General features: G+C 38.3%; 1 protein-coding gene across 1 annotated transcript in view; it reads left to right on the top strand.

Annotated features, from left to right (window-relative positions):
• Positions 1–6,801, top strand: part of LOC140233048 ((Lyso)-N-acylphosphatidylethanolamine lipase-like) — a 9,233-nt gene extending 2,432 nt beyond the window's left edge. The window contains exons 2-7 of the mRNA XM_072313157.1: positions 442–527; positions 1,262–1,578; positions 2,151–2,358; positions 3,387–3,498; positions 5,030–5,216; positions 6,068–6,801. Of these exons, the coding sequence (XP_072169258.1) occupies positions 442–527; positions 1,262–1,578; positions 2,151–2,358; positions 3,387–3,498; positions 5,030–5,216; positions 6,068–6,157 (1,000 nt within the window). The 3' untranslated portion in view covers positions 6,158–6,801. The remainder of the gene's footprint in view (positions 1–441; positions 528–1,261; positions 1,579–2,150; positions 2,359–3,386; positions 3,499–5,029; positions 5,217–6,067) is intronic.
• Positions 6,802–12,073: the final 5,272 nt, after the last annotated feature.

The raw sequence follows: 12,073 nt of genomic DNA, 5'->3' as shown, positions 1-12,073 counted from the left end.
AATAAATTCATCGGGTGAAAAACTTCACAATGTTGTAACTTCCTTATTTTTATCCAGTGTGATGTTTATCACATTTTCACTGTTCCGATTGTAAGATTCAATGCTTTCTTTAATAGACTAACTTTTAAGTAGTCCAGAATTCCTCGTTGATGCAAGGAAAGAAATGACATGGAATTTGAATAACAAAAAAGCCACATCAAACTTGTAAGCCTTCCTGAATTTCAAATTAAGAAACTAATTTCAGCCCTACACATGTTTATTTTAAAACACGTTCCACCTCAAAGCTTGATGAAATTTAATGATTTATATTTCTACATCAATATAAATGATTGATGGATTGTAAATTATGACAGAACTTCATCAGGAAGTGCTGATAGATAAATTTTGTTCTCAGATTTAAAAAATCATCTTTCACCAGTCGTATCATTCTGTGACCCGCAGAGATTGCCTCATGAATCGATGGACTCCAAAATGGCAGCCTACATCAGACAAGCTACTCGAGGAGGCAGAGGCAAAAGTACTTGGATGTGAGTCTTTTCTTAGTTATAATTTTCTCATGACCGAAAAGTTTGCAGACCTTTTATTTCATTTTTAATCATTTGATTAGGCTATCAACAGGTTGATGAAATTATTCTAATGTATTGTATGATACAGCAGTCTTCTAGCAGAATATCTGCAAGGAATAATATCATAGACTTTGATATATACAACTATCAGTTTTTGAAGATCAAGGCAAAATATGAAACCCCTTGAGACTTCATGTCAAGCATATTTTCAGAAATTTTGTCTTGAAATACAATTTTGCAAGTGATTGAATGAGCAATTGAAAACCACAATTGTTACAGGGGGAGAAATATAGATATCATCCCTTTCAGGAGGAAATTAAGTGGTTTTTACCTTCAACTCTAAACAGTGCATAATTGCTTGATAGGAGGCAAATGTCATGAACATCAATTGACTTGCAAGAATGAGAACACCACAAAATCAAATAGGATGGGCACTGCTGGATTAATGTCATATAATTCTCGTCTTCAGTGTTGATTTGTGCCTCTGTAGAGCAAAAATGATACAAGCACTAAATATTGAAAGAAACCTGACTGTTAAATTGATAGACCGTTTGATTGGAAGAGAGAGATCCATATGTGATGATTTTCCATTTCTTCCTTCGCCTGTATGAGACAGAGACCATTTTGCATCTGCCCTTTGTCAATTTCAGCCCTATTATTGTTATTTTCTTTAATTTATTCTTTTACATACATAGGCCTTACAGTGCCATATGAGTCATTCTTTGTGGAGATAGACGGAGGGGAAAACAAGATCAGAACCATCAAGCTGAATCCGTCCAACTCGACCAAAACACCTTTCGTCCTGGTGCACGGGTTTGGGAGCGGCACGGCCCTCTGGTCATTGAACCTGGAGGCACTCTCAGAGATGCGCCCCGTCTACGCGTTCGACATCCTTGGCTTCGGGCGGAGTTCGAGGCCCAAGTTCCCCTTCGGGTCGCAGGCAGCTGAGGAGGAGTTTGTCCGTTCCATTGAGGAATGGAGGAAAGCTGTTGGCTTGGAACACATGATTCTGGTAAGAGGTACCAACCAGATCTCGTCTAGAGGACTTCTCAATGTGAGAACTCTATACATATGCCAAATAAATGTATGTCACACAAAGAGAGAGAAAAAAAAACAACAGTCATACACAAAGTAAAGGTTGCCCTGTTATTACTGTATATGCCATTTATTCCATGTGGTTTAATTTTTTATTTTATTTTTGCAAGTTGAGTGCCAGTTGTGAATTTTGGAAACACAAATATATAAACAGTGATCTCAACATGAATGTGATGTGCACGCGCACATGTCTATGTTCAGTACTGTAATCCCACAACCTTTGCAACAAGGAAAACTGTGACAATGAAAAAAAAAAAAAGCCCTGATGATACCTAAAATTTGCTGCGTTTGCAAACATTTGCCTCTTTATACTGAGAAACCCCATACAGAGTCAGACTGTCAAGTCGACATGGGTTGATTAAAGATAGGTTTATTGCGCTATCTCTCACCTTGTGAGCTAAAAAGCATGGATATGTGGTGCCAGTAACCATGGCTGTCATAAACTAAAAGTAGTGTTTCGATGTTCTTGAATATTTCTCTTGCGAGCAGGTAGGACACAGCATGGGTGGGTTCCTGAGCACAGCCTACTGCCTGGTGCACCCTGACAGGGTAAAGCACCTAGTCCTCCTCGACCCCTGGGGATACCCCGAGCGACAAGAGGAGGACCTCAACAACCTGCCCTTCTGGGTGCGCGTCATCGGCACCATCGTCCTGTCCTTCAACCCACTCTCCAGCCTGCGGGCAGCAGGGCCTTTTGGTGAGTTTTCCAAACAAACTACTGTATACATGATGTATAGTTTGCGATATGTTTGCAACTTGTGCAAGTCAACCGATATTTGCTAATGTAACAGCGTGTGAAAACATACCGTCTCCCTTGACACGAGTGCTCTGTTTATCATCTCTAGGGGAGGAAATCACTAACCTCTCTCATAAAAATATATAGAGCGCTTATTTTCCATTTTCTTCACTGTAAATTTCGATTGCAAATTCAACCACTTGCGAAATTGTCTTGCAAGTCCCAGTTCGTGATATATTCTCACAAAATATATTGCATATACTTGCATGCTAAGGTATGCCACAACATGGCAACATCAGGGCATGATGAGTCATGTTCTCCCCTGCATCCTCATTTTCAGAAAGCTTGACATGACAGGTGGCTACCTGCCGTGCCTGCAGTTACCAGCCATCCATCTCCCAATCAACTCTTGAGGGTGATACAGTTGTTACCAAAGTGACTAAGATGCATTTATCCTTATGTACAATAATTGTAAATCTCTTTATGGAATGGAGAATAAGTGCCATACATGGGCAGTGTGAAAAGACCATCGCCTGTGAATGAACCTCTATCTCAGTGAGACGCGTCTTGAAAGAGAAAACGATACCTTATTGAACTTTTAGTTTTAATTTCATACCTGGCACTCCAGATCTGTGCCTGTGGATGAAATGTCCAAAACAAGTAATTATCAAAGCCATTCCAGTAAATCTGGTAATTTGGCCTCTTGATTTTAAATTATCTGATATTTCATAAAAACTCACAATTATGAATCATGGCAGTGTTGGATCCAGAGGGGGCGCACGCCTAGTGCGCCCCCTCTTAATTATTTTTGGTCAAACAAAAATCAACAGAAAAAAAAATCGGGAAGGGTGCATGCGTCCCCCTTTAATTTTGAAAAGGCACCTCCCCTTTGCAGAATTCCTGGATCCGCCCCTGCATGGTGATTGTGTTGCAACTGAAAGTTTGTACATGAATTATTCTGGTTTTTGACTGATTCTTCATTTGCACAGGGCCCTGGCTGGTACAGAAGACAAGGGGAGACATCGGCAGGAAGTTTGCCTCGCTCTGTGAAGACAATCGCATCTCTCAGTACATCTACCACTGTAATGCACAATACCCAGCGTAAGTGTGACATCTTTCATTGAAAATCAAGCACAATAAAAACACACAGGTTTCTAAACCTTTCAAATACTGTATACGCCGAATATTTTGCGAGGTTTTTATTTTCGTGAATTCCGCGAGTTAGGTGCTATTCGCGAAATTAAAGACACGCAAAAATATGACTCTTATCCCGATGTGAATGTGATGTACGCGTGTACACTTCTGCGTTCAGTACAGGACTCCACAATTGCGAATTTAACCACTTGTGAAATCGTTGGGAATTCCCGATTCGTGAAAATTTAGACTCGCGAAATATATGGCGTATACAGTACTTGTACATCTTTTGCTTGATGTACTGTAATGCATAGTTTGTGGTGTAAGTTTGGATGTATTTCATTTGATTGAAAAAATAAAAAACATAACTTAATAACCAAAGAAATTTTTTTTTTTTTTTTTAAGACATCTAAATAGTTATTTTATCCGGGCTTGAATAGCATTCTCACATAATTATCTGTGTGATAGTTATGTTGACCTTTTATTGCAGACTGCTGCTGTATGTACTGATACACTTTCACATCCCTCCAGAACAACAACCGATTGATTGAATAGCTTCTTCACTCTAGTTCTTTGGAAGAAGAAAAAAATATCCACAAACTTGAATGCATTGATCAGCTGTTTCACTTTCCATGTGTTTTCATGTATGGGTATAGTTTGAAGTCTCTCCAGAGTTTGATCATGTTATGTGCTCGACGTACATGAGCCAGTCTGAGCAGTTTCTTTTCTAATGCTAAATTTGACCTCTGTTCTAAAGTTACGTTTTTATTGGAAACTTCAAAAAAGCTGTAAAATTTAATTTGCATATACAGTAAAGGAAAACCTACTAACTATTATTTACTGTCATGCTGTCAACAGATAGGTTTGAAATGATGACATTGCTATATGCATATCTATGCTGTACATTGTACATTGGGTTCTGCCTTCTTGTCAGATACAGTGTATGTAAAGCTGCGTTTACACCATGTTCTCGGCGGCCACGGCAGCCCCATTTGCCCAAAATGTAGTGTGCCATGGGTACAGTAGATGAGACATTCCCCTGTTTTCTCCCTTTGCATTCTACACTGTAGTCTTGTTCATTCCAGTCCTCGCCTTGGTAAACATAGAGCTATCAGATGCTGTTCTCATGGTGTCTGGTCAGGCTAGACGATCAATATTTTCAGTCATGTCCTGCAACGGACAGCCTCCAAGTTTTGTTACGGCCTATTTCCTGGCTCACCCTGTTTTATCACTGCATACAAGATTCCTCATTAGCAGCGGGACTGCTGTGGCAAATATTTTGACAGTCTAAAAATCTGACACGGCATCCACGGCAGTCATGGCCTGTCGGGTTTGCCAATCCCGTCTCATTGTGTTGTTTCAAGTCCATCCTGTTTTGTCCATGGTGGCCTGAAACGGGGCTGCAGTGGTTGCCAGGAACATGATGTAAACGCAACTTTAGCATGATCATGAAAAAAAAGATATCTGACTGTTCTCATCATTCTTCCTGTGACTGCAGCGGGGAGAAAGCCTTCAAGGACATGAGCTCCCAGATGGGCTGGGCTGCCAATCCCATGATCAAGAGAGTGGGGGATATCCCAGCCAACCTACCCATCAGCATGGTCTTCGGTTCTCGCTCCTGGATGGACTTCTCCATCGGCAAGGAGGTCCGCAAGCTTCGCAGCAGGTCAAGGGTCGATGTGCAGGTGAAGGATTGTAAACATCTCCCTCAATTCTCCCTGTCGTACATAAACATAAAAATTTCTTTGCTAGTAGCTGAGCCTTACGCTTGTGTGTTTTGTGTGTGCTGTGTGTGTGTGTATGTGTGTGTGTGCACGCACGCGCGCTTGCCCATCAAGGAAATATATGTTACAGTGAAAAAAGAGTGTATACCTGTCTTCATGCAGTTCAGCTACTCCCCAAACTTGTGCTGTAGTCTAAAGTGCTTTCAGCAGCACATGATGTAATTCAAATGAGCTACATTAAACTGGCAACAGAGTCTGCAGGCATAATGATGATGCCAATCGTTGTTATGATTATAATCATAGATATTTTTGTCTTTTTATTATACCAGCTCCCTCACACCATTACATTTTTTTTCTTTGTTTGATAGTTACATAGGCAAAAGTCACAATTGTGGTTCACCTTGTTTTTGTGTATTAGAAATATGTTTCCTTTTTAAAACTTATTTATATGGTATTATTATCCAGTTCTATTGAAACATTTTTATCTAATCTCTCTGTTTCATAACTACTGATTATGCAGGGCTTAAGTTAAACAAGCTTGCTTTTATGTTGTGGTTCCCATCATATTACTCTATTATTTTTGCAGCTGCATGTATTATAGTAATATTGATATTGACCAGTTACCATTATGACTTTCATGTACAATATTTGTAGTTGACAAAGTACAGGAATTTGTACTTACATTTTTCACAATATAACCCATTACATGATATATGAAAATGAATGGAATTGACTATATAGTGAATTAACATTAGAGCTAAGGGATCAGTACATGGTTTGCATTCTGTGTATCTTTATTTTTGTCATATCAGATCATAAAGGGAGCAGGACATCATGTGTACGCAGACAAGTTCTGGGAGGTCAATCCGCTCGTCAATAACTTCTGCAAGCATGTACAATGATCACTGGATCTGGATGTGCCTTCTATCCCGAAACCCCACACCTGTCCTCTTACTCTGTGTGGTGGCAAGAAACGATCTATAGATGCCCCCCACCAGCTCGCTGTAATTCTAATGAGAATGATCTACCTGGTGGAAGCGGTTTGGCGTTTGAGGCTGGTGCGTAGATTCAGTGCAGGAGACAAACTGTGTGATTCGTGATGAAAACTGATTTACCAGTGAAGGAAGCATGCTGTCATCTTCGCCTGCCCGTCATAAAAAGTAAAATAGCTGCCAAAGGTCCGTCGGTTTTATTTTCCAGTATGGTGGCTCCTGCATAGAAGTCTGAGTGTAGAAACCAACTTGGGCTTAAAATTTCCCTAAGTTCAGGTAAAGAGTGAGGTAGGACTTGAGCGTGTTTTAGTATGAGTTCACATAGAGATGATTTGAACTACAACATCATTATTTTTGATGCATTGCTTAAAGTGAATTCTTGGATGGGTGATGTGTTTATGTGCTTGAACTTTCAAAGGGGCAGTGTACCCTGGAAATCCAGTGTGTTTGAATAGAAGCAGCAAATTGAGATGAATAGGATAGCGAAAGTTTGAGTAAGTTCTGATCAAAACTACAACATTTTTAAGATGTTATCAATCAAGCACAAAATTAAATTGCCAACTCCATTATGTACACTGTAGCATGTGAGCTCACTTTTCCTTTCTCTCTTTCCCCTTTCGTTCTCTATTGCCCGTTGAAGACCAACAACTGTTTGGGAAGATGATAAAAACAATGTGAGTTATAAAAACAAATTTCAAAAGATCATTATTCACCCACTTTCTTGGGAGATATTTTGCCTTGTAAATTCTTGATCAGTACTTTGGGGTATGGAGGATGAGAAATGATTTTTATATTTGAAATTTGATCACGTGATCGTTTAGAATAATTGTGACCAATCAGGAAGCCAGGAATAGAGAGTGTTTAGAAATGTTAAACCACCTTGAAATTACTCTGTGACGAGAACTGCGCATACATAACTGTAGCTGTCCGAAATTTTTTGAACTCTGGAATTGTCAGTGAGGCTTGGCTATACTAAGCTCTTAGCAAATATTTAACTCTGAATGACCGTGTCTTGTAGGCTTGTGCTCTGCTATGAATCTGTGCAGATGATTTCATTTCCAAAAATGTATATTTCATTGTTTGGGTATTAATGACCCATTTGTCAGCATGTCAACACAAAGGAAAATGGCATTCCCCAAAGAAACGTGCATGTTGTTGTGCATGGCTTTGTAGTTGTTGGTGACTGATTTGACATTCTTCTCCTATTGTGACATGATGTACCCAGTTGATACCGTTCGCCAACTATTACTAGTCACCCTGAGCTGAGTAGGAGGAGCATGTAAAATACATGTAATACTCTGAGTAGGTTGCGATAAATTTAGTGTCAGGAAATTATTAGTTGAAATGCTTTGTAAGGTTGTGCGGTTACATCTGGGGGTGTTTCATCATCGTTTGTCAGCGTTGACAAGTTGTCAGCCCTGACAATTTCATCAAAATCCTTGGTTTTGATTGGCTGAGATGCTCTGGTCACTGACTGTTACTATGGTGATTGTCAGCGCTGACAACTTGTCAGCGCTGACAAACGTTGATGAAACACCCGCCTGATCAGTCCTGTGCAGAGTAGATCATTTGAAGTGCAAACAGAGTAATGCTAGGCCTCCGGCACAACCCTTTGATTTACTATTATTATATGAGTGTAGTGTGTAGGCTTTCACATCACAAAAGCTTTAAATAGATGTAATCCCTGAGTGTGTGGTTTTACTTTTAGAGTGTGTCCAGTAGAGCTGTTATTCCATAATTGGAAGCAGGTGAAAGTGCAATGTGTACAGACATAAACAATCCAATTGTTGTGTGTAGATACAATTGTATGAGTACAGGGTGTAAGTGCCTATTCTCATTATAAAAAGGTGAATGATTTCCCTATAAATGTTCAGTTTGTAATCATATAGATACTGGTGTTAACTGGTGTGGAACTATCACACAAGGTGCCTCGACATATTATAGAAAAAAATAGTACACTTAATTTTGTTTGTAGTGAAACCTCATTATAAAGGTCGGATATGACAGAACCCTCTTATAACATGGTGATTTTGCAAGCACTTGTACCAACTCTTTATATTTCTTCACTTTTTGTTTTAACTTTGCTTGTTGTTGAATGCTACATCTCAACAAGTGAGCTTTCAAGTTCCTGCCTCATAGAATTCACAGGTACATGAAGTGACTCTATGCACTGATTAGCCTGAAAAAAAAAAACCCAAAACAAAACAAAACAGCATCAACACACACACACACAAAAAAAAAAAAAACCAAGCAGCTAACTTAAAAATAGTAGAATATGAATATTCATGAGGCATGCTGGTCCACTGCAACCAAACTGCTTACATCATTTGGTTAATGCCCTAATAAGAATGATCATGAATAGACATCAGGAAGTTCTGAAGTTTTTAACAAGACATGTGGCTGGTCAGATGAGAGTGGCCTTCTCCGATGCTGAGGCAGCAGATGCTGCTTTCTGATTGGTGGAAAGTTTTATGGTCCTAAGACATTTGCCTAGGATGCCTGTTACCTGGCCCCATGCAATTCATTAGATACAAACATGAAGATGACATCAAAAACAAACAAACAAAAAGATCATGACAAAGAAACCGTCAAATTTTGTTAATTGAATATCCATGTAATAATGTTGCTATATTGAATATCCAATTACTGTAATGTAGAAAATGGATTTTCAATATAACAAAATTTGATGATTTGTTATATAATATTATCTTCACACCCATTATGGTAATCTTGTATGTTAGAAAGCAATTTGTAAGATTTGTTTTATGAGCACCGGTAGAAAGATTTATTCAAACTCCATGAGACAAATTCAATGAAAGAGAGAGGGAAAAAAAAAGATATTCATCAGATTGCCTTGTGAGTGTGTTGAGTACCACTCTAATGTGCTGAAATAATTATGGTATCGACTAAGTGAATTATAATAGAATTATTGTACATTTTGTCAAATCAAAACTGTAAATTAAATTGCCTGTATATTTACTGTAAATAATCCATAGGTTTCTTGTAAAACTACAGACAATTCCCAGAGCCTGTTCCAAGCAGTTTTACCATAAAGATCACATAATTGAAAGTGTTTGTATGATGAAAAACAGACATAATTAGAAGTTTTGAATTTATTCTCCTGCATTACTCTTTGAAAAGTTCATGGCATGTGAGCATGTGGGTTAAAAAAAAAGAAAAAAGAAATCCTGTAATAGGTGGCAAGTTCGACCAATAACTGAGAGAAAGCCTTTGAACAGAATAAAACAGAAAAACAAAGTGAACATTTACCCAGCCCAGAAAGTTATGTGGTATCCTCCTTGTAGGGTAGTCTGCCTATCTAATACTGTATGTTGTTACAATGTGACTTCAGTTATAAGGAAGTCCTCAGCACCGGCAGTTTTCTTTCGTCAGATGAAAAGTTTGTTATATCTGAACAGATAAAGTGTGTAAAGATATCTAGCTGATGATTTGGGTCCCTGAATTTTTACTTGTTTTTTACTTAACTTTTATTTCCTTGTATCCGAAATGTCGTTGTAACTGTGTTTATTACAATGGGAGTATACTGTACCGCTTTTGTTGGTATTCAGTGAACTTGTAGTCACTGTGTACTGTATACGCCAAATGTTTCACGAGGTTTTTATTTTCGCGAATTTTAGCGAGTCGGGTGCTATTCGTAAAATTAAAAACACGCGAAAATATTGACTATGAGCCCGATGTGGATGTGACGTATGCGTGTACATTTCTCCGTTCAGCGCAGGACTCCACGATCGCGAATTTAACCACTCGCGAAAGCGTCGGGAATTCCTGATTCGCGAAAATTTAGACTCGCGAAATATATGGCGTATACAGTAATTTATGTCCTCTGATATTATTTTTTTCTCTGTTGTATTGGGCAGACTAGCAGATATTTACCGACCTAGGTAACATAGAGCATAAATCCGGGCATTCTACTTGTTTTTTTTTTCCTGTGCATGGGTCTTTTTGTTGAATGTACAAATTGATGAATATGTTTGCATAGCGAGAGTGCATTTTGCTTTTGCTTCTCAGTTTGTCCTATTTTAAGCTGTTTTCCCATCAATGGCAATGTTAATCTGTATATGTAGCAATGTAGAATAGTGTACATGAATTAAAGGACAAGTTCACCTTCATTAACATACATGTAAGGATTGAGAGAATGTAGCAATATTAGTAGAACACATCATTGAGAGTTTGAGGAAAATCGGACAATCTGTTCAAAAGTTATTAATTTTTGAAGTTTTTGTGCAGTCACCGCTGGATGAGAAGACTACTGCAGTATATGATGTCACATGCGTACAACAATATAAGGAAAATATAAAGAGAATTTCACAAAATTTCATCTTTTGAAAAAAGTACACATTCCCTTGACTCGTTACTGACATATGTTATGGGTAATATTATTCCCATTGCCTTTAGAAAGAGGCAAGTCAAGTGCTCTTTTATTATGGGAAAAAAGTGAAAATATGTTGAATTTTCTTTACATTTTCTTTATACTGTTGTACTCATATGACATCACGAGCCTTAGTAGTCTCCTCATCCAGCGGTTCCAACACAAAAATTTAAAAATTCATAACTTTTGCATCGATTGTCCAATTTTCCTCAGACTTTCACTGATGTGTTCTACTAATATTGCTGCATTCTCTCAATCCTTATGTTTATGAAGGTGAACTTGCCCTTTAAGAGTATGTCCTATCATGAGTTCATGTTGAAACAGGTACAGTTGTATGCACAGATCGCTGACTTTAAAGGGGCATTCCGGACGATTTTCATAATTTCACATCATGTAGTACATAAATCAACAGCTTCATGTATAGATTTGTAGAATTTATTGTGGTTCTTGAGCAGAGAAAAAGTACTTTCAAAAACCTTAAACAAATTACACTGAACAAAGATAATGACATAGGAGCCTCACATATCTCAGAAATGTAGCAGTGTCATTCCATTACAATGCCGCATGCTTGCAAGCTCACCTGTGTGTAATCTATGCATGCCTTCTTCTTTTGTGCTGCTTCCTTGAGCCACATCTCATGCATTCTTATGGTGAGGCTGCCATGTCATCATCCTTGTTCATTGCAATTTGTTATAAACTTCGAAAACATTCGTATTTTTCATCCCAATCATTATAAATCCTGAAACTCTGTACCCAGTATAACTAATTTATATATGTTCAAATGTAAAAATTTGAAAATCATCCGGAGGTCTCCTTTAATATAATCGGTGTATTGTACATTAGAAGAGATATCCCTCATTGGTATCATCTGAAGCATAGCTGGTCAGTAGCGCAAAGCGTGTGTAATATGTTCATGACATGTGAAATCTTTTCCTCTATACACAGAGGTTCATATGGATGATTGAAGTACATGTACTGGTTCAGGAGTTCTCATATCACATCTGGAAAGAGAAATTGACCTGTGATAGTTTCACTATCATACATACAGACTCCTTACTCAGGCACAAAGTGGGGAAATAAGGTGAGGATTAAGCACACACCAACCAACAGAAAACAGAATGGGGGAACGTACCAGCTGTGTGGTATTTATGAATCAGTTGTTTGCTGAAACATCAACTGTTGGCAATCAGAAAACTGGTGTCTTCCTTCAGTCCACCAAGTAGCAGCAGAAGGAATATTTATGAACTTCAGACACTGAAACTCTCGTAGGTTGATTTTTTTTTTTCCAGATGTTGCATCAGAACTTTTCAACTGGATTTTGTGATAAGTGCTTGCATTGTAAAGTCCACCTTAATAGGAGTGAATCTGTATGAGCAAGCTGCATAGACTCTAATACTATTTTTAAATATATAGAAAGATATATATAAGAAATCTTA

This window comes from Diadema setosum, chromosome 9, assembly GCF_964275005.1.
Source record: "Diadema setosum chromosome 9, eeDiaSeto1, whole genome shotgun sequence".
Classification (NCBI taxonomy): domain Eukaryota; kingdom Metazoa; phylum Echinodermata; class Echinoidea; order Diadematoida; family Diadematidae; genus Diadema; species Diadema setosum.
Note: the sequence above shows the minus strand (reverse complement) of the source record. Positions and strands in the feature narration are given on the sequence as shown.